General features: G+C 39.5%; 2 protein-coding genes across 2 annotated transcripts; one reads left to right on the top strand and one right to left on the bottom strand.

Annotated features, from left to right (window-relative positions):
• Positions 1-1,132: 1,132 nt before the first annotated feature.
• LOC121941426 (histone-lysine N-methyltransferase, H3 lysine-79 specific) lies at positions 1,133-13,730 on the bottom strand. The gene is made up of 13 exons (XM_042484231.1): positions 13,705-13,730; positions 12,399-12,471; positions 11,129-11,171; positions 10,771-10,931; positions 10,570-10,651; positions 8,327-8,510; positions 8,086-8,159; positions 7,881-7,957; positions 7,682-7,782; positions 6,622-6,710; positions 6,385-6,525; positions 2,923-3,021; positions 1,133-2,639 (listed from the first exon to the last, which is right to left on the bottom strand). Exons 2-13 carry the CDS (start codon positions 12,462-12,464, stop codon positions 2,566-2,568), a joined length of 1,191 nt encoding a protein of 396 aa, XP_042340165.1. The 5' UTR covers positions 12,465-12,471; positions 13,705-13,730; the 3' UTR covers positions 1,133-2,565.
• Positions 13,731-13,996: 266 nt separating this feature from the next.
• On the top strand, positions 13,997-18,085 carry mmachc (metabolism of cobalamin associated C). The gene is made up of 5 exons (XM_042484018.1): positions 13,997-14,086; positions 15,179-15,376; positions 16,169-16,321; positions 16,446-16,622; positions 17,401-18,085. The coding sequence occupies exons 1-5, from the start codon at positions 13,997-13,999 to the stop codon at positions 17,581-17,583; spliced, it is 801 nt and encodes a 266-aa protein (XP_042339952.1). The 3' UTR covers positions 17,584-18,085.
• Positions 18,086-23,800: the final 5,715 nt, after the last annotated feature.

The following is a 23,800-nucleotide window of genomic DNA, read 5'->3' on the forward strand; positions in this document are numbered from 1 at the left end:
CGTGTGTTTTTAAATACTGCTGTGTACTGCTTTGTACCATTTACTGTTTTCTACAAGGTCGTTTATTGGTTACAATTGACTGGTGAGACAATCTGTCTTGTTTGATAAACTGGATAATGTCTTTAGTCACTTTCACCACCTAAGCCTCTGTATCCAACCCCAACAAACACCTAAACTACCCATCAGCTCCCCCATGGCTCTGCACTGAAGTCTGGGGTCCTCGATGGGGGGTGTCTGGATGCTGAAATATTTAACAGCTTCACACTAAGCACAGCGCAGCGTGACTCATGTCAGACATGACAGCATAAAGGGACTCTTTACTGTCATAACTGAGCTAGTATAAAGACAATGTGGTGCCTTGTTATAGATTTTTGATGCTCTTTATCTTCACTTCAGCTGCATTACCAGGAATAAAAAAAAAAACCTCATCCCTCATCAGATTTCTCCTTGACTGAAGAGTGCATTATGTCAGGGAGAGAAGCCCATTAAATATCCATTACTCTGTCCCACTGAAGAGTGTAGCTTACATAATACATGATCAGCAGAACTTTAAAACTTATTGTGAATCTTGATACGTGATATATTACTGTACATCAAGTGATCAAAGCTTGTCAAAGTGCAATTTCATGAAAGTACAACTTACCTTTGTTTGTTATATTGCAAATAAAAGTGACCAACTTAAGGGAACAGTTCACCCCAAAATTAAAAATACATATTTTTTTCCTCCTCTTTAGCACTATTTATCAGTTAGATTGTTTTGTTGGGAGTTAGGCACGTCAGCCTACCAAAGATTTAGTACTTGATACGACTACCAATGAGATTCCACAAATATCGATACACAATTTGATGCTACGTTAAAAAACAACACAATAAATCCCATGTGTTCAAACATACACTCCTTTCCAAATAAATGTTATCATTAATCCCAGAGAATTTGACACAAATGCAAAGTACTGGTCTATGTGGGTTCATGACATTTTGTGGGTGGAGAGAGAGAGCGAGAGAGAGAGAGCACAACATATTTCTGTATGACTGTTGGTCTTTGTGGGAGGGTATTTGTCCCACTCCTGCTCCAATGCAACTAGTGCAGCGTTTTACTTAAAGTTGAACATTTTTCAACTCTTCAGACGTTCAGCGCCTCCTCACACTGCTAGCATTTGTAGCATTATGTTAAAGATGCAGCACTTTCATTGGAAAGAATTAACACAATAGACCAGAAATAAGTGCTTTTGCTTTCAGTAATTCGAGTTGGAACTGTCTCTGCAACGTCACCTGTTTGGTGTCCTTCCTTTAGCATTAAACAGCACCGCCACATTTTCAGGATTTTGGCATTGAATTGGCACCAAAGTATCGGTTCTGCGGTGCTTGGTGAGCAGTGATGCTGTTGGTGGGTATAGTTCATAAAACTGCTCACAACAAGGTCTGTGGATTACTTTGAGTAACTGGATCGATCATGATTGCTCGAAAAAGACGTGTTTAGTTTTTCAAGCACTGCAAGCTGAGTGCCATCTAGTGCCATTATTTTGGAGACGATATACGACCGATAACTTCAACACTCAGCAACTCAAAAACAAACAATCTAGACTGATAAACAGCACTACAGGAAAGAGGAAAAAAAATTCTTGCTTTTGGGGTAAACTTCCCTTTAAGGCAAAAGATATTATGGGCTTTTCTTTTGTAAATCAAAAGCAGTGATCAGTTCTGTTCTTATGAATCCCACAGTAGCAATGGGCAAAAATTAAACTGCACCAAAACTTCACCTAACCACAACCATCTTTAATCATAACAACCCTACACATGACTATTTTTAACTCTTCTGCCTGAAACCAAACCTTGTGGTTTAACAGGCCAATCACAGTGCCGCTGTCCTTCACCCTGGTAGGACCCATAATTTAGCATCAGTGACTCGAAACATGGGTGCAGAGGGCGTGGCAAAAATAAAAAGGTCTGATTTCAAAATTTCGAGGCTAAAGTTCAACCAGTGAAGCTCACAGTGAGAAATAAAGCTGCTTACAAAAATGCTACAGTGCAGGCACAAAGCTATCCAGCATCATGAAAACAGTTTCTGATAGAGAAGCTCTCACAAAGGATCTTGCTTAAACAGCTGCCTGTCTCCTCGGTTTGTTCCCAGTATCCAACCAGTCTGTGCATGTGGAGACAGTTACTGCGGATTATTTAAAGAGGATTTGCAGCTATCACAGTCCTCAGCCTCCAGCAGATATCACTAACTAAACTGAAGGCAAACAATGCTGAATCTTTTGGTGGTTTGTTTCGACAGTGTGGTGTCAGGAGTCTGGGTGTGTCACATAAAACCCAACAGTTTAAAGCATAATTAGACAAGCAATTGAGAATTAATTTGAAAATAAAAAGGAGGGATTGACTTGTTAGACTGACACTGTGTGATTTGTCTTGAGGACACTGTGGATTTTCTCACAAATAAGTGTATAAAATAGCATTTGAGAAATCCCCTCTCTTAAAGTTTCTCCAGTCATATGAACTTTGCATCGCAAATATCTAAGCTGGCATGTTAAGCAACACCAAATAGGATGACTTAATTACTTGTTGTTATATGCATGTGCATCTGTTGCCTTGCCAAGTCTGCTGCTCGCCATCCTTTGTTTCCTCTCCATTTCCATTCCCTTGAGAGCACAGAGGAAATACACCATATGGCTGTTTGTGTTATCCTTTTTCTATTTTAAAAGTTTTGGTTTTAAGAAGAGGAGTGCAACTCTAAACTGTACTGATGTGAGAAAAGTGATCATACATTTTAGGTAGTGTACTAGACAAGGTGGAACAAACATCTTCATGTTGCTGAATCCTCAAATTCAAGAACTATCACCTTGTAAAAAGGTCAGAGGTCATTAAGACTCAGGTCAGATCCTAAATCTGGGTTCACATCTTCATCAAGAAGATCATCATTACCATCATCATCGTCGTCGTCTTCCAGATCTGATCCCGGACCAGAAAAGTTGCTTCTTCTCGACTGAACGCTCAGACGCACTCGCGGTTTCTGATGAAAAGCTGGAGGAGGTAAAAAGCAGAGAAGGAACTTTACTTTGTGTGTGAGTGAATGAGTGCCTCTTGTGGGATTAGGCTGGAAGAAATTCAAATGTTTTCCCATAACAACTGTAAACCAGTGGGAGTGTGTTAGTGTGTGCATGTGTGGACACAACTGCCAAATTAGCCCGGCTTCACGGGCCCAAATCACTCTGGGAAACATTTAGGGCAGAGATGGTAATCTCTTCCGGGAGCATCAACCTTCTGTTACTGTAAGTCTCAGGGGTGAGCAGCAGTGTGCACGCTCCCACACAAATACACAAGGTACCAAATTTCCCAAGAAATGACAGGCCTCAGCAGAGGCTGCTGGAGAGGAAATGAGAGCTTCCTCTGCACACAGAGGAGCACAGTGGGTCTATAAACTTACTCACAGCGATGCTAAACATTACTCACAGCGATGCTAAACATTACTCACTTTGCTTTTTTCACTTATTTAAAAAATGATTTCATTCCAGTCTCTTTTTACACTTTTTCTCAGCCGTCTTTGTGATGTATTTAAAGGAATAGCTTGCCATTATAAGAAATACTGTTATTGATTTTCTTGCCCTGAGTGAGATAAGAAGACACAGCCAGAAGATAACAGAGCGCCCCAGGGCTGACGTTTTTCTGTGGGCCGACACAGAAGTTGGCATCACCCTGGCTCCCTCATCAAGAAGCCTATGGGATTTTTCCATTGGATTTTGGATCATTGCAGAAAATCAGCTCTGTGACCTTTAAGGGTTCCTACAGCTTACGGAAGGTTAGATTTAAGACTTCGTAAGACTTTTTTTATACCCCTGAGAATCATATTAAAGACTATTTTAAAATAACCAAAGCCGGAGAAAAAACTGACATCAATAACTTTGGGTTAGGGACAATTTTGCCCAAATGTTTACCTTAACATAAAACATGACTTTAGATGTTAGACAAGTTAGATGTTAAACGGTATTTTTAAAAAAAAAAAAAACCCAAAAAACTTTCTAGATTGAAACATGTGACAAACAGTGGACAAATGTAATCATTTAAATATCCATTCCTTGAAAGAAGCCTGTTAAATTTTCATATGACTGGATGTAAATATATGTTTGTGAGTGTTGTTGGTTCCTCTATCCTGTTTTGCTTAGCATTAAAGTCAGTGATTTACTTTTTGACATTTCAGAATACAATATCTTAAAATAATTATTGATATTCTACTTCCAATGTATTTGCATTTTTAAAGATTTGATTTTAAAAGACTGATTTAAGATATTTTAATACCAATTCAGACCTTATTCATAGATTTATGAATCTAATGCCTTTTAAGACTTTTTAGGGATCTGAGGAAACCCTGGTTTATGATACACAGTTATTTTGTTCACTAAGATAATCTCCACAAATGAACACCACTTTTAGGATTTTTTTAAGCCTATGGGTAATTACCAAATGTAAAAAGCTAATTTAGGCAACAACTGAACTACACTACTATCGTGTTGCCACCTATATGAGGCTGTGAAGCTGTGTTGGGCACAGTGTGGTGCGATGATGTCCTGTTTTTTGTCACTCCTTTGTTAAGGTAACTAGCACAATGATCTTGCATTAAAAGGTGGAGCTAGAAACACTGCAGTCTGTTGATTGGGCAAGAGAATCATCACTCTTGTTCTACAAGGACTCAATGCACTTTCCTGTTATCTTTAAATATTCACTGATTATGACAGAGACTGTAAAAATTCCAGCCTGTTCTTTTTTCTCTGAAAATGTCAGTTTGCAACCCTGTTCTGTGGACGATCAGTGAAGTACACACGCTCCTCTGCATCATTGATGAAGAAGAAATATGAGAGCTGGATGGAGCAGTGATGCGGCTATAACGCTGCGGTAGCAACCCCACCTACATTTTAGAATCCTGTCTGCTGCCGAAGTGCTAAACTAATCTAGGGTTGAGATACATGTCTTTAGGGGTTACGAACCAGTATTTGGGGTACTACAACAAAATTGTTTGATTGAAATACGGAGTAAAGGGGAGCACCACCAAATTAAAAATTCCAATGATATTTTCATGGCCTGGGATGGTCAAATCAATATTTGTGAACATGAGCTGCTCTTTCTTAAATCAAGAGACCAGAGAAGTTAGTCTCAAACTTGTGATGTCATGGGGCATAAAGCCTGGAGCTCATCTATTATGAATTGGAGCCTGATTTTGTGAACCCACAGTGATCCAAGCATCCATAGCGATACACATTTAATAACATTCGCAAAATTAGTCTCATGATCGGACCATGAATTAGCAAAAGCCATCACCAGAAAACAAGAACAAGTCGTGACCAATTCTGGACCATTGATCAGCTGCTTAAGTAATGCAATCGTAAAAGGGGTCTAAATAAGGATCTACTATTAGATTAGCGTATGTAAAGGGGGCAGCTCTTACAATACTTGATGGCACAATAAATGACTGTCCATTTTAAAATATTAGAACAGTTTTCTTTTTTTATACCTAAAAAACAGAAAATGTACCCTGAACATTTTCCTGCGTGCTCTCAGTGTCATCCAAAACATATTTCCCAAATCACTGTCTATTGAGCAGCTCCAGACTTTATACTTAATTATTTCACAAACTGGACTTTAGTTCTTGGATTTCGGAGAGTTGCTCATGTTTAATGATATTTTTTGGACTGTCTTAGAAGACCATAGAAATAGCGTAGATCCCCTTGTAAGGGTGACAATCCCCCCCATCAGCACCTCTAAAGCTTACTAATTAACACATTATCTCCTTTTTTTAATTCACACAAAACTTAAATCTAAAGACACCACATCACACGTTTACAGGCATCATGCACAGGATGATTTCCCGGCTAGAAGCAGCGACTTCCTGGACACCCGTCGTCACCATGAGATTGCAAGGCAGGGAACTCCAGCACAGATATGAGAGTGGTATCGATCCTCTCATCTGACTCTCAGCAAGAGGAAAACATTTCCTAACATCTCAAACTATTTCTTCGACTACCCATGCGCTGAAATGGCAAACACAGATGAGTGCTGAGTCAGATCTACTGGGATGAATCAGAGTGAAGGTTGAGCCAGATGTGTGGGGGAGGGAAAGGAGGGGAATCTACACGTGCCATCTTGCTAAAACTGCCACCAGTCTGTGTCCATCTGGTGCCCTGTCTAATATTCCCTCTTGGTTTGAGCATGTGATCCAAATTGTCAGAACATGTTTGTGCTAGTGCACATGTAGGTGGACAGAAGGCTTATGAAAATGATATGATGGAAACACGTGGTGTGGATGACTCAGCACGCTGTACTTTAGTACCTGTGGGTGCACAAACACGCTCGGGTGCGTTATTTTTTTGTTATACAGAGAGCGTTGATCCTCACCAGGGTCTTTGTCATCCAGCCATGATAGATCATCTGAGCTGACCTCAGCCAGGCTCGGGGTCGGGCTGAAATCTTCTGAGTCAGAGTCCTCAGCTTTGACCCCTCTACTGTGGCTGCCAGGAAGTGGGAGTGGTGATGCCCCTGAATCAAATAAAAAGGCATCATTAAAAAGTTTATAATGCTGTAAAGGTATGTGTGTGTGTGTAATTGTGAGTGTAAAAAAGCAGAGAGACTTGCCTGATGAGTGAGCTGACAGTAAAGGTTTTGGCTGATGTTCTCGGAGAATAAGTCTCCTGACCTCCTCCTTCAGTTCTGACACGGTTGTTCTGTTGCAAAGAGATTAAATTGCAACTTAAGGGAACAGTGTGATGGATTTAGGGGAATCTAGTGGCATCTAGCGGAGAGGATTGTAGAAATCAACTAGCTGAAATATCTCCCATTTAAAATTCATTTAGTGTTCATTGTTCAGAAGGTTTTTACCAGGAGCTGAAATATCTGCAGAGGTCTCTTCCTCTCCAAAACAAACGGGCCAGGTGATTTAAACCAGTAAAAAAACACTAAATAAAGCAGGTTCCCCTTACAAATGAGTGTTTTTTCTACTTTGTCTGGCTTTGGCGTGTCACCAGGCAGCTGCTGAAGTGTGCTCACATATTTTCTTTGAAAACTTAAGATTTAGAGATTCAAGAGGTTTTTACAAGGGAGCTGAATTATCCACAGAGGTCTCTTTCTCTTTAAATAATCAGTTTTCCGGGACTCTCATTATGGAGGGGCTGCAAACTACGGTGGCAAAAAATGCGAATGGACTTATCTACAGCCAGTGTTAAGTTTGACTGTTCAGGGCTACTGTAGAAACATGATGACTCCATGGACAAAGACATGCTCCCTATGTAAATATAAACTGCTCATTAAAGGTAATAAAAATAAGACAATTCTTATTTTTAGATGATGACACTCTAAAGAAAACATACTTATTATATTCACTGTCTTTGTAAATTTTTTTTCCCTAAATTATTTTTGGGCTTTTTGTCTTTATTTAATAGGACAGTTTAAGCATGAAAGGGGGAGAGAGAGGGGATGACATGCCGCAAAGGGCCGAGGCTGAAATCAAACCCGCGGTCGCTGCAGCGAGAACATAGCCTCTGTACATGGGGCACCCGCTCTACCAACTGAGCTGCTGGGTGCCCCTTATATTCAATTTCTGCCTGTATACTCCCCTAAATAATACACAAAGAACCTTAAAGTAAATTCAAAGAAACGTGAGCCAAAACCTGAAACGCACACACACTCACACCTGTACCTGATCTGGCGGACCTCTTGTTGTGTTTGTGCGTACTGAGAGACGGTCTTTGCCAGATCAGTGCTGTGAGTTCTGTAGCTGTCTGTCAGCCCCTCCAGCGTCTGAACAAAGCAAACAAAGGAAAGGTTAAGGATCTGAGAGAATACAAACGGCACGTGCAGAAGCAAACACAACCTGCTTTAATGTAATGTGTGTGTACCTTGCAGCTGTGCTCATACTGTCTCCTTGTCTCTCTGGCCTCTGCCTGCTGAAGGAACACGTCCTCCCCCTGTCTCCCTGTCAAGAGAAAAAGAAAGAGCAGACGTCATGAACAAGACCGTGCTTGCCTTCACTTTGGAGGCCAGCGTTAGGTTTAGCAGTCATGCAGAATCAATACAAGGGCATAACGTATGTGTGTGACTCACTTAGTTGTGCTTTCAGTTGGTCCACCTCTCTCCGCAGGTGTTCCAGCTCCTCTCTGCGAAGCTTGGAGCTGAAACTGGAAAAAGAAAGAAAAGTTGTTATAAAACTGTCTTTTCTGTCATATCTGAAATGTCACCTTCCAGGTAAAAAAACAAGGTGTAAACATTTTTATTTCAGTCTCGAGCTCGGCCTATCATCACTTTAGTCTGCAGTTACGCCCCACCAGCTCCACCCCTTATGCACCTCTCCTCCAGGTTGCCTAGCGACGTGGCTCTGGTGATGTGTCCCCGCAGACTGCTCAGCTCACGTCCAACCTCTCTCCTCCACTGCTCCATCCGTCTCTCCGCTCCCGGACTTTGTCCCCTCCTCGATTCGGCCATCTCTCTCTCCCTCTCCCTCAGCTCCTCACGCAGCCTGTGAACCTCCTCTGCAACAGAATAGAGAGTCACTGTGAGGATTTTTTTTTCTCCTTTGGCAGCCTCGAGGATAAATCCAAATTATTTATTAATGTTTTTCATTATAAATGAATCCTCCCGTGATGAGTGTGCTTTGCTTTTTCAGACAGTAGAGGGGTGGGCAGAGAGTGGAGAAGGCAGGGGAGAGAGAGCTTTAGCAGGATCTAAACTTTAGGACAGTGATGAGGCAGCATTTGTATACATCAATATATTATTGTTCATTTTTTTCAAAGAAGGTACAAATCAGGTAGAACAAAATCACAGTACATCAAGGAAGAATCAAAATATGAAATCTTACCATAATAAATGTAAGAGGTAAGAGATAATACAAGAAAAAATAGTATATGTATATTTATCTATTTATAAGTGTATGTACGCAGTTTTGCAATTTAATTTTCTTTCTTTTTTTCACATCACATGTTTACTCCACATTGTGTTAAGTGGTTTTGTATATATGTTTTTGTCTTAATATGTATTTAAGAGCATGCAGCTTGAAACGTCACCTCGGTGGTAATTGTATGAAATATTTATGATAACATAATCAAATTTGCGGACTCTGAATAAACAAGATCATATCAGAAAACTTTAAAGTTCTGTGTCTTTCTGGGAAATTTAGACCACATTTTCCTGTAAATTCTCTCGCCTCATGTGGCAGTGAGAATCCAGATACTGGATCCACTCCATGTCTTCTCCCCTGAGATAGGATAAATGAAACTGATAGTATGCCATCATCATAGTGGAAATTGATCAAAGTGTATTTTTTGTAATCTAAACAGGAGGCATTTTGCCTGTTTTTTCCTGTTTTGAGCCATAATGCAACACTCATTTGCACCATTTCAACAAATGAAAAGCACAGTCCAACCCAAAAGACATATGATGCCAAGTAGAGACTGAGACAGTCTGCCAACCTTTTTTATGAAGGCTTTTTTTGGTTTACTAATCAAGCCATTTATTTACATACAGTATATGGAGCATTTTAACCACAACACAGTTGATGCAAAGTGTTTTAAAAGATACTGATGAACAGATATCAAACATAAAGAGCAAGAAGTTACAACTGTATCACTGTATCACTGAAGGATGCATGCGTCTATTGGTAGCCTATCTAGCACCACTGAGCTAGCTATTGTTGCAGCCCAGCCGAGAAGGACGCCATTATTGTTTACATCTCGTGCTGTCATGATCATGAGCCTCACATCTGTGAAAAGATACGCACTTCCCTCTGCATGTCAATAAGATTGGTGGGTATAGTTTTGTAGAAGGAAAATAGTTCTACATGAAACTGCTCACACAAAGTGTGCGGATTATCTTGAGTAACCGGGTCATAATGTCTAGACAGCGATATTGCTCTTGAGTTTTCCAAATGTATGTTTTTGGCGCTTTGAGCATGACAGGGCGAGTCAAATCTACTTCTTCTATATTAAAGAGAAGGCAGACATCTCTACAGCTGATATCACCAAAACAATCTAGACTTACAAAAAGCACCACAGATAAGAGAAGAAATATATATTTTTCAATTTTGGGGTGAACTGTTCCTTTCAGTTGTGTATGCGGTCTCCTAAAGTCTTTCGAGGACTGAGATCATCAGGCAGAAGGAGGGCAATTTTGTTTTCTTCACCACAAAAAGTAACAGGGCCAGGGAAGGAGGTATGTAGCGAGGCAGTATGGTCTCACTTTGTCTAAATTTTGTTAGAAACTTTGACAGAGTGTTTTAATAAAGTTAAATGTGAGAAGAAGACATTTGGATAATCTGATGATAAAGATATAGAGAAAAAGTCAACATGAAGGCATCAATGAAAGGACTGTAAAGAATTCTGTGTTTTCTGAAATTTGATTCTCAAATCCACTTGTTTGTGAGACTTTGACTTTTTGTAAACTTAGTTTGGGTGTAGCCTCATCAAGCAGCATTGAAACTGGTAAGAGATACTTTCTTGTAGTGGAGAATAACAGGAGACAGGTGTGGTGTTATTTCTGGGGGGATAACATGACCCACTTTAAACTGAGGTAAGCAGTTTTTGTACAGTAAGTTACCTTCTAGTGTCTGGATTTGACATTGTTGAGACTGTCTCTCCCTTTCCGTGTCTTGGAGTCTCTGAGTGAGAGACTCAATCGCCTTGAAAAACATTAGGAAAAATCATGATAAGACTATAAATACATCACATATTATTTGACTACTTTGTGGTAACTATTTGATATTGCGCACCTGGCTCGGTTAAACAAATATTCACACACCTGGCTCTGTATCTGGAGTTGTGACTGGAAAGCAGCGAGGTCTGCCCACTGAACAGTCGGACTGAGAGCTGCGGAGGACTGTCGGAGAGGGAGGCCTCGAGGAGGAAGAGCAGGAGGGCCTAAATCTGAATCATGAATCCTCTCCTTCACTGGAAACAAATCTAGAGAGGAAGAGGCAGGTGTGGGAGGTTTCTTGCAAAAAGCTTAAACCAAAATCAAACGAGTTTAAACCACTATTCCTTCTATCATTATCTGCAGTTTCCTGTCAAGGTTGAAAGGGTGGAAATTACACAGAAGCAAACACAAATACATATTTCTTCTTTTAGTCATATTCACAAATCAGCAGTAGTTCACCAACCTTGTCCTCCTTTGGCAAATTTCCCCGGTGAGGTCAGTCTCTCCTGTTGAAAAATAAATGACACTTTCAAAACCACAGGTAATTTCCAAACTGTCACCATCAGCACAAATGTTTATTCTAGATCAGCGGTTCCCAACTAGTGAGTCGTGGACCAAAAGCGGGTTGCAAGACCATTCTGAAAGGACCGCAACTGACTTGTGATCATGTCAAATTTGTGAAAAACACACTTTCATTTGAGCTACTATCATTATATATTTAAAATTATATAATATAATACATAACATATGTACAATTAAAGCAAAAAGAAAAAATCAGGTCATTCCTTTTTATGGAGGTACAGTAAATTTGCGGCACAGAGCTTTTATTTTAAAGTCCTATTTCTGTTTATTCTTTCAATATGTTCTATTTCTTTGTGTTCTACGCCAATGTGTTGTTTGCGTTTTGTGAAATAAATCTGTAGTAAATAATCTTCAGGGCTCCCACACATTTTCATGGACAAAATTTTCATATATACATACATGCAAAGAAAAAAAACGGAAGGCGGGGGGGAAATATTTAAAAGAAGAAGAAGAAAATCGCCAAACTTTTAATCTGGGCCCACGAGTTTGGAAGGCCGGTTTTCTTTAAAAAAATGGCAGTAAAATGAATGCAAAATACAGCCATTTAAAGTTGTATGCCCCTCCCCTAAGCCAAAAGTGATTAAAAAGGATTTAACATGCCTAGTGAACATACATGAAGGGAGAGGTGAAAGGCAGGGAAAAAGTTAAGGAAATTTTGTGATGAACAAATAAACAAAAACACCCAAAACGTTATCATAGGTTGACACATTAAAAGCTATGCTATATTGTCAGCTACAGAAAATAAATGTACCTTAATGTTACAGCAAATTTACATAATTTTTCCAAAACTTTCAATGGTTTTTACCAGTTCCATTACTTTTCCAGGTTTTTAATGACTGTAGGAACCCCATATCTAATGTGTAAACCTTTAAACTAATGACTAAGGAGAAATCTGGACCCCTTGGCTGGACCAGTTGGGAACCAGTGGGCTAGATAAATCAGTGGAGCATTACTGCCATCTACAGATAGCTCCAATAAAATACAACTGATCACATGACCACAGTGAATACCCTTCTATATTGTACAGTCATGTCACTTATGCAAAACAAAATATGTCTTAATGTACCATAAAACAACACACTTAAAATATTAGTTTCTGCCATTTCCACCCAGCTAAACATATTAGAGGAAAGCAATTTGGATCTACTCACCCTCATCTTTGCAACGCTGCCATCTGCTACTGACAGAATAGAGCTCAGCTGATTGTCCCAGTTCATGTCTGAACTACAAAGACAGCAAGTTGACAAATGAATCACTCATTAGCATCTATCGGTTCATTCTTGATCACTGGTGCAAAAACATCATGCAAGACAGTGTTGTGTGTGGCGTGACAGTGACCTGCAACATCAAAAACCACCGTGGGATAGTGATACAGTAACTTTAGACGTGTTTTGAGGCTGGTCAGTGAGGGAACAACCCAGCAGAGATCACTGAAACGGAGTAGGAGATTAACCCTTTGAAACCTGGATCGACATCAATATTGTTCTATTCAGGAGCTTTTCGAAAGCATTTAATCATTTAAAACCTGAGCAGATCGGTTTCATTTCTTCCGAAAACATGAACAGAATACAACAAGCACTAAAGTAAAACGTAGTTAGTTTTTAAAAAGGTTATCAGGGAAACCAGACCAGAAAACTATATATATATATATATATATATATATATATATAGGTACTATCATATTTAAAATTATATAATATAATACATAACATATGTACAATTAAAGCAAAAAAAAAAAAAAAAAATCAGGTAATTCCTTTTTATGGATTATTATTTCTTTTCTCTTTTTTCAGATAATTTTGTCCCTTTTTTTATTTGTATTTATTTATTTTTGGGTCATATATCGTTAAGTTAATCATTGCCTTCATCCAATGTTTTTTTTTTAAATCATGCCAAATTGCTTAGGTTTCAAAGAGTTGAATTACAGCAGGCTAAGAGGATATTGGCACGTTTTCAGTGACGCTTACCAGCTGCTACACAGGTAAATGTAGCCGTGGTGCTAAAATGTGCAAGCTGATAATGTAATAAGCCTACTTACTCCAGGGAATATCTCTCCCCTTTTCAGGATCAGATTTAAACTAGAAGTGATGCAAGGACTCCCTGCTCAAGGACACTTCAGCAGAGTAGATGCTGGCTGCCAAACACACAGCAAAACACGGACCAAACACGCCAACACAACGCCAAGGAGGCAAAGCAAACGCTAAATAGCTAATGTCGTCTTATTATTGACCGAAGCTAACTTCAGTTAGCAGCAGCTTTAACGGTGACTTTTTCCTCTCTGCGTTCATGTCGTTACGTTACTGTCTTGGTTGACAAAGTAATTTTCAACCGTTTCCTGGACGCTGAAAGAAGTCTTATTTTGAATAAGACACGCAGCCTGTCCCTGAAAACGGAATAAACAATCATTGAGGGGAGCGACAAAAACGTTTTTGTTAGCTTGCTAGTCAGGCTACTCACAGAAAACCTGGCGACTCCACTTTTAAATCCAGGAGCCCATAACGGCAACGTGATTACGTATGATGTTGCCGCAGAGGGCTTCTGGGTATTGTAGTTAACAGCACAGACTACGCTAAATGCCACGGTATAATTTCTCTGGGCTTGTATTGTATCATATATTGTGTTGTAGTTATTATTTGTTCCAGAAGAAATCTTTGCAAAAAAAGGCAAGAACCGAACTCAATTTATTTCATTGATTAGCCAAAGAACACCATATCCCACAATTCAAAGCTTTGTGTTGACATCCGCAATCATGGCGGCTTCCAATACCAATGTGGAAGGTGTTATACGACTGTTAGAGGATAATTTATCAAAAGTTGGATTTGAAGTTTACCCTCTGAAGGTATCGTGGCACTAATTTCTTTCTAATGTGGAGCATTGACAGCACGAAAGGCTTAAAAGTGTGAAAAATGAATCAGTTAATCTACATTAATAATCCAGCTGTTAACCTGCTAGCAAGGACTGGGGAGTTTGTAAAAGACTGTAAAATATAACGTTTATTATGGCAGTGAACTTATTTTATTTATTTATTTATTGTTACAGCCGAATATATTTTTATTTAAAAAAAATTCAATCAATTTAAATTACTTTGAATGTTTTTTTTAAATATTATATTTATGCAGGTATAGTTTCGTTAAATCCCCATCTCTTTTTTAAAAGAGACGTGTACAATTTAAAAAACAAAACAAAACATATAGCCTACAGCTTAAGTGTAGACAGACCAACAGTTAAGTTCGATTTTTTTTTTAATTAATTAAAGAAGAAAATTAAGAATTTATTTTCTGGTGTGATTACTAATACATAATTACAGCCTCTAAATAAATCCAGATTATGACAGTGTAACTTCATATTTCTGGGAGCTCATTCCACCTGTATGCTGTATATTACTTGAACCCACTTTTTCCACATTCAGTATAAAGTACAGCTAATGTTACATAGGTCCAGTAACTTGACACTGAAGGTACTATGTTTAAATATAACCAGAGAGCAGTGGTAACTAATAACAATTACTTTTTTGTAGAGCACCTTTCATACAATAAATATACAAAGTGCTTTACAAAAAAATAAATAAATACATGACAATAAAAGCATAAAAACAGTGTCACCCTCTCCCACTTGGCGCTCAGGTCTTTGAGACTATCATAAACACAATACTTTTCCCATGGACACAAAGTTACCACAGGGTGTTGTTTACACCAAAATAGGATTTTTCAACTACTTCATAACATCTTTCCTGGGGTGTAACCTCACTGTTGATCTTATCAAGGCAGTTTTTGTAGTAGATCCCTTTAAATTAAAACACACAGTGCTGCTTCCTTGTGTTTGTTAAGGAGGACCACCCCAGCTTTTTATATAAACTGTAACGAGTGAGAAATGTATCACCTGTGGTGAAAATACTCTTTGTTTTTACCTGTGTGCCTCTTCATGTCCACAGGTTGGTTGGTATAACTCCGTGCTGTCTCCCTCCCTGCGTTTGGCGTACCCTGATGACACCCTGGCGGTGGTGGTGCTCAGCACTCCTGCGATGTTTGAACAAGCCTTCCTGCCCTTCATGAAGGAAAGGGGCTGCCAGACGCTGTCTGATCCCATAGACCAGTGTGTCAAACAGTGCGTCTCCTCTGCTGTCTCCCAGGTGAGCGGTGTGAGTGCATACCCAAATCTGAAAAAAGCAGCAGACAGACAAAAACACGTTTGTATGATCAGTTGTGGATATGGGTGGTCAATTCTGAATAAAGTCTTCTGTTACTGAATATCTAATTCTGTGTTTTTATAAAGTAACTTTTCTGGAGGGTAAAGGGAAAAGTTGCTTAAAATGACATCAAGGGAACAAGAAATGGGTGTACACTGATTTAAAAATCCTGCAAGCCCAGTATAACAGATGCTTTAAAGAGACAGACACCACAAAAGACTGAATTACCATCTGAAGAAAAAAGAGGGCAACATGCTCCAGGTTCAAAGGATGTCATTTATAATGTAGTTGCAAATTTGTTTTCCAAATATGATATAAATATTGTCCTTGAGTGCTGCACAGTATGACATTTTCTTTAGATTTTTTTATTGCTAACAACAACTGGACATGAAGGCCATTGGTCCCTGTGAAAAATATTGTCATGTGTAGTCTTAACTCAGTGGGTTTAAAGCGCTGACTGAGTTCACAGCAACAGGAAGCCATTAGATTATTTTTTTCTCAGGGCCCCATATGGGTTCCTAAAATTATATGGCAAAATCTCTGGTGGTAAGAAGTTACACATGTGAGAAAAGTTCAATTGATACAGTGTCTCAGTTCTGCTTGGATCTTCGTCAGGTTAAAATGTTGCTTATTTTGACCATGTTGCATAACGCCAGTTAGGGACAAGATTGCAACTGTGACTATTTTCATGATTGTGGCGCCTAAATAAGCTTGTTTTCTCTCTGTGCCCTGCAGTGTTTCCCAGGACAGCAGGTGGATGTGAGGTACGACTACGAGCTGCTGCCCAGCAGGAGGCCAAAATTTTTGGCGCAGACTGCAGCTCACGTGTCCGGAGCAGCTTTTTACTACCGACAGTCTGATGTCAGAGACCAACCTTGGGCTGAAAAGGTAACACTATTCATTTATAGTGACTCTAAATAGTTGCTGTTTCTTTAAACCCCAATACCTGTGGTCGATATTTTGTGTTTTCATTCCTGCTTCTGTTTTGTGCATCTCCCTCCGTTACCTGCAGAAGATGTTCGGAGTGTGTGTGCATCCCAGGTTCGGGGGCTGGTTTGCCATCAGAGCCCTGCTGGTGTTCGGTGATGTGATGGTGGGCTCTGAGATGGTGCAGCCTGATCCTCTGGACTGCGTGCCGTCCAGAGAGGACAGGATTCGGCTGCTGGAGGCTTTCAACTTTAACTGGCAGGTACAGGACCTCTGCACTGTGAGACATAACACCTGTGACACACACAGTCAGTGGACCAAACTGTTTCATGTCAAAGACCTTCAGACAGATGACCTTCAGATGAGAGACCCCCGTCTGTGGAGGTTTTGTTGTCCCGTGGGTCCCTCCTGAGTTTTCGGTTCACTCTGTCTGTGCTGATATGAGAATAATATACTATTATATAACATTATACAGTTGATTTCCATGATGCTGTATATAAATTCATTTTGGTTTTGAAAGCACAAGTAAAAGAAAAGTTATTTTACCAAAAAAAAAATTAAAATAAAAAAATATATGAGTTGAATATCAAATTTTTCATGATGTCATTCGTCTTTTTTGACATTGAGACCCTGTATAAAAGTCTTGCTTTAATTTAATTTATTTATATAGTAAGTATTTTTCTTTCTCACCTCTCCTTAAATCTATTGTTTAAAATACAATTTGGCCTGGATTTTGTGGGGAAAAATGGATTGCTTGTGATTGCAAATACATTTTCCTAAAGTTTAATTATGTAATTGAATGTATGATAAATTATATTTATTATGGTAAAAAATATTGACAGATACATGCAAATAATTTACCATATACTGCAATTATTTCCTGTAATATGATGACCGAAGAATGCCATCTTCAATCCCTGGAGGTTTTTTGGCAATTTTTCTTCACATTCCTTTGTAAATGATGTTTTCTTTCTTTAAAAAAAAAAGAGTAAATAAAATTAAACAAACTGAACTTAAGAAGATGAATTTTGCGTCCTCAGGATTGGAGCTACAGAGACATCATCCATCCAGTTCAGATCTACTCTCAAAAGCAGAAGGACTACTTTTCCACTCCTCCCGCTCAGCGGTTTGCTCTGCTGAAGACTTGGGGCTTCCTGCCGAGTGAGAGCGAGCGACCTGCTGAGACCTCGGACTCACAGAGCGAAGAGACGGGACACGGCTGACAGAGACGTGGAGCTGCAGGGAGGAAACACAAACCTCCTGTTAAGCTTTCGTGGAAGCTTTTGAAGAATAAGGGATTCTTCTCAGGGACTTGAACTTTTACCACTTTATGGCCTCTGTATGATGTGTTTCATCATATATTTACACTACAGATGTTCACACTGCTGAGTGCAGGTAGCACGTCATGGTGTCACCGTGGAAACATGAACAGACTCAAATGCGCGTGTGTGTGTGCGGCTTTAAACGTCAGTGCTTCCGCTGCAAACTTTGTGAATGTGTTTAACAAATTGTTTTAAAGAATGCACCTTGTTCCTTGTGTCATATTGTAACACACAAATTACAGATGTTTAAGTAGCAACAGTGATTATTTTTTTCTTTGCACATTGAATAACTGACACAATATCAACACAAGAGACTTTGTATCACTGGCCTGCCTTTAATTTGGCATCTGTATCAGCAAAGAGAACAAACATTCTCACTTTTTAAAAAAAAATATTCAATAGTGAGGCCATAAAAAAATAAATAAAATAAATAAATAGATTTTAAAAAATATATGACTCCATGGATCTGATTTTAACAAATATTACATAACAGTCTTTTAATGCAATTAGTTTAATTGCATTTATCATTTTAGCAAATTACAGTTTTAAGCAATGTATTAATATTTCATCCATATTATAACTAAAAAAACAAAAACCTACTCATGATGCATTAGATATCTGTGTATTATAGCTCAAAAATAATAGTGGCATGTTTAATTTGGCATCCTGTGAATCAAAAGTATTTGTGTTATCCATCCATCTCATCTCTCTCCAGTATTTATTGGCTCCATTGTTTCGTCCTTGTCTCAAGTTTACCTGACACTCACACTTGATGCATTATAGATGCCTCTGTCGCCCCCCAACCTGGTGACAGACTGACGACTTTCAACTGTGACTAACCCCTCTGTTAGCACAGTGACCCACGGCACACTCTTGTTTATCTTGTTTATCTATGATAGACAGATAGATAGATCAAGGGGGGATCAAGGCCTTAAAAGTTTTTGAAAATAGACATAAACAGACATAGATTATAGAAAGTGCTTTATTTATATCTTTTACAGTTATAGAAATCGAAGTTCTTTTGCTACTTTTTTACTTTAAGTTTATAGGCTGTGCTCCACTGTCATGCATGTGTGTATTGCAGCTGCATCATTATTTCACACACCACCTGCGTTGAGAAAATGCCACCTTCACATGTGTGCATTTTTGATTGCTGTTAAATCCTTGAATTAGAAGGAATTAGGCCTGGAAAGTAATTGAAAAGACGGCTTCAAAAAGAGAAGCTCTATGAACTAGTGAGGGGTTTTGTATGCTCCTCTACCGCCTTGTAAAAACGTGCAGGAACAAATTAACTGCATCTTTCAGCAGTTCTGCAGTAGAAATTCAGTGCTGTGCAACTCTCGTATTGCGCCTCTAGATGTCGCTGTTCTCCTCTTGATAACGCAGAGTGAGGTTTGGCACTGCTGTCTTAAAAGCTTCTGCAGATGTTCAGGCAGCGCTCAATAAAGTCAAACACTGACTGCAGATAACCTGCTTCACAGTATAACGTGTACCTCCTCGCTGTATCTGCACACTGTAACTGTCAAGTGGATCTTATATAACGGCTCTTGCATGTATTACTTTAATTTAAGCAGCTTTCCTCTAGCTCCTGCCTGCGCCGTTTACTCTTTGCTTTCATCATTTGGGGACTTTTTGTCCCACTGAGCAATCTATTGCTTCATTTCACATTTTCTCCTCATTCAGACAGTCTCTCTCTCTCTCTCTCTCTCTCTCTCTCTCTCTTACTGCATCCCCCTCCTCCCCCCTTTCTCCCTCCCCTTGCTACTCTGTCTATCTGTGTACTGAATCAGCATTTTAGAGCACTATGCCGCAGGCCTGCAGAGAGGCAGACCATGGAGTTAATTATACTCCCTCAGATACTCGATCTCTCCCTCTATCCCCCTCCTCTGTTGCTCTCTCCCACCCCTCTTTCTCCCCCTTTTCTCTCTGTATCTCTCTTTAAACGTATACGCCTTGAAGTCAGTTAACTCTGCAGTTAACTCTCATCACTTCTCGGGATGCCCAAATACCTATAAAATGATAAATTTTTAGCAGTCCAAAAAGCAGAATAATCGAAATAAAAGATGCATCAAGGCACCATTTTCCAGGAGCTGTTTACCACAGGAAATATATTTGGCACAAACTAGACAACAAGAACTAAGCAAGAACAAAAAACTTTGGGTTTCTTTTTCCTTGCTGTCTCTCTTTGCATCCTTTTTTCTCTCCGCTTTGATGCCTCTGGGAAGCTGGAGGGATAATTTTCTTCTGACAGAGTGAGAAGCCAACTCTCTGTTAGTTCTCAGGGTTTGCAGGTCTCTGCTGTTGTGGGTGAGAAGGCTGCAAGCTTTGTCCTCAGCAGCTGTACCTGGAGTACACTGATATGTAGAGGTGGAACATTTAGGCTGCATGTCAGAGGAAGACACAGTAAGACATGGGGAGTTAGGAGGCGGATGCTCCTGACGATCCCGCTTTCCCCTCTGTTGTAGTATCCTCAGTAGTATCCTTGACTGTCTCCACAGTGCAACGTGAGTTCTGGCAGGCAGAGCTGCACTGCTGAGCTCTCCTGGTTTCTGCAGAGGCAGACTTGCACTTTGACTGTAGTGAGACACACAGGGTTACCTGCATTACACTGCTACAGTTTTTTAAAGAAAACTACAACTGTTTCCTCAAGAGTCCCGAAGCAATGCACAAAAACAGGTACATACTGTGGAAGCAAATAAGAAACATAAGTGCTTGAATTTAAACAGCAACTCAATACTTAAAATTCCACTTAAAACATAATGTAATTTAAAACACTGAAAACCATGTATTTGAATTTATTTCTTCTGAATTTTAAAAGAAAAATATTTGAAAGCTATGAATTCTGTGTTGTTTAAATTTCAATACCTAAGTATTCAGTGGCTGTTAAAATTCAGATATGTTGGTCTCTTTGTGTTTCCAAACAGTAAGATTTTCTGAATTCTGCCACATTTTGTAGTTTTTCAAAAGACTGCTTTGAACAGATGAAGGTAAAGTGTGCATAATTTAGGGAGATTAGGTGGCGTCTACGGTAAATCACCTGAACCAGGTGATTAAAACCACTTAAACTACTAAATAAAGTAGTTTCACGTTACAAATCAGTGTATCTCTGACACTGTTTAGCATCTTAGATTCGGTTGGCTTGTGAGACGTGAAAATGCAAATGGTCCTCTCTGGGGTGTTTGGTTTGACCATTCTAGGCTACTGTAGAAACATGGCAACATGGCGTTCTCTGTAGAGGAGGACCCGCTCCATATGTACACATACACAGCTCATTCTAAGGCACAGGAAATCACAGCAATTCTTATTTTTAAGTAATTATACACTGAAGAAAGTATTCTATTTAATTTCTGCCAATTTATCCCCTTAAGCCCTACTCACTGGAACTTAACTGGTCCCACAGCAAAGGCTTGTGAACCCAATAAAAGCTGGCTCATGGTCGCTGATCGTAAAAGAAAATGAGTTCAGAATCTGTCTTTTAGGAGAAGCAACGTTAAAAGTCTACTGGGTGCTGCTCAGTGGAAACCAAAATCCAAAAAGGCAGTGATGACGTGTTTGTGCACAGCAAGAATTATCGGGCGCAGAGATGGTTTTGAGCAGAGATGAGAAAGAAAAGGAGGAAAAAAAAGAAAAGATGAGTGGTGTGTTATGAGTTGTGGATCAGTGAAGCAGCGTTATCCGCCCACAGACATCAGTTAACAAGAAGAGAGGGGAAAGGCCAGCAGCACACCAGCAACAGAGGAGGAACTGAGCGCTGAGCGGGGGGGAGGAAAACTCCAGCATCCAGAGAATGTAGTCAAATTTTTGAATTTAACATTGCTGTTTAGAAACGAGGGGAAAATGGAGACTTTATGCAGAGATGGAGATCTATGAGAAAAAGGGAAGAGCTTAATTACGACTCTCGATTTCCTGAACTTCCTTTCATATTTTCTCACAGAGCCTGTCTCTCTCTAAAGCACACTGCCTGAGCGTATGCATGTGTTTCAAGAGGTTTTAAATTTTTAAAACCCTCTCCTTATCAGTTTCGTGGATTAGCATAATTAACTAGTCCTCTCTGCTTTAGAATTCCCCCCGCAGCCAATCGGTTGTTGGCTCTGGTTGCGGAGGCCAATGGGGAGGCCAATGGATGGGAGTGTGAGTGGTCAGCCAAGGACAGTGGGGCGGAGGACTGTCCGATTATCTCATTATCGGACTCAACCAGGCGATTAAACCTGAAATCTCTCCTTTCTGCACATGCACGAACAATCAGCACCTGTTAGAAAAAGCATCAAATGTATTAGAATATGACAAAATGTGATAAGCATGACATTCTTCATCATAGTGCTCAGTATTTCCCATCCTCCCCCTTTTTTTCCCCACGGGCACAATCATGCATTGAACATGACATCACACACTGTTCATTCAGTCTGACAGACATAAAGACATGAAGCCACACGCAAACAGAAGACGCCCAATCCAACGATTAGCAGCTAATGTGCAGCAGGCGATGACAGAGCATTCATGTAGTGGAAAATGCTGTGAGCGACCCCCCAGCCAAAGAGATGTCCACATGTGTAAGTAATCCTACTCACTGGTATTAAAATGCTGCTTTCTTGATGTTGATTAAATTTAATGTTTATATGCAAGTTTATATTTGATTTCTCACATAAATGGGCAGAAGGAAATGAGCAATTAACAAGACATGGCCAAAAACTGTAAATTACCTAAAAACATGTACACAAAAGCAGTTAAAATAAATAAATAAGAAAATGTCCTTAAAAGTGCTTGAAAAGTATTTACTTTATATATGGTGTTATATTTTTTGTGCAACATTATTTTAATTAGAAAACCACTGCAATTTAATGACCCTGAGCAAAGTGGTATAATTTCTTTAAAAACATGGAAGGCAATGAGCAACATAAGACAATTTTTTTAGGAAAAACTTACCTAAAAATAAACAAAGAAGTAAAAAATAAACAAGAAAAAAAGAGAGCAAATATTATATTTTATTACATTTTTCTGTACCATCATTTTATATTCATCATTTATATATCATGATATTATTATAATTAAAAATATAATTTCTGGGACATTTTTCCCAAATTTTTGGATACTTTTCTAATAATCAACCCTTGTCATTTAAAAGTATATTTTAGGTAATTTTCTTTTCACAATTCTTTAATTTGTGGGACTTTTCTTTCCATGTTGATCAAGGCTTTTCCCCCCGTGTTATCGAAAGAAATGAAAACAATTTTCTCTGGTTTAAAAGAGTCAAACAGCTTGTGAAAGGTGTCTGAACATAGCACAAGAAAAGTGATGTCGATCCAGGTTTCAGAGGGTTAATCGCAGTGTGACGGCGAATGAAAAGCGTCGCTCCTGTTGCTCTCAGGAGAGCGTTCACCTGACTCCTCGTCATCTCGGCTACAAACCAACCATCAAAGAGCAGCGTAACAGTGAGACAGGAGAGAAGGATTAGCCCGGGCTAAGGTTCCCCTTACATAATCCACCGTTTTGGATTAGTTTCATTGCCCTGAGAACGTGATAGGTTTAACCCTTTCTTTAACCCTTTCTGCAGTGTAGTGGTTTAAGGTTTAAAGACGACACAGGAGGCGCAGAGGATTGCTATCCTTTATGACATTAAGTTGATGTTTGGGTTGGGTTGTTTTGGAGTATGTACTTCATCTTGTGTTTCAGTTGCAGCCTGTGGGGGTTCAGTTTTGGTTATGTTGTGAGGAAATAAGTTAACCCTTTAAAACCTGGACTGACATCCGTTCAGATTACTTTCTCGAGCTATTTGACCTTTGAGACCCTGAGCAAACTGGGTCGATTTCTTTCAAAAACAAGCTAGTTACTCTCCGAGCAAGGAGCGAGATCAGCCGCCATATAACAGACATGGTGAATGATTGTGACTGACACGTTACGCCTTTGTTATTGTTTATACAGCCCTGCCAATGTGTATGTTACATGCCACGCTAGAGGCTGATGCTCCTGTGTTCAATGTCACGCTCGTCATGCCTGCTTTGATTGCAGGATGCCACGATGCAGTGTATAATCACACACAGTTCTGTGTAAAAAATGCAAGGGCGGTATAATGGGGGGACGTTGTTGTAGCCTTATCTCACATTCTCTAAAAGTGGCTCTA

The sequence above is a fragment of the Plectropomus leopardus genome, chromosome 3, assembly GCF_008729295.1.
Source record: "Plectropomus leopardus isolate mb chromosome 3, YSFRI_Pleo_2.0, whole genome shotgun sequence".
Lineage (NCBI taxonomy): Eukaryota > Metazoa > Chordata > Actinopteri > Perciformes > Serranidae > Plectropomus > Plectropomus leopardus.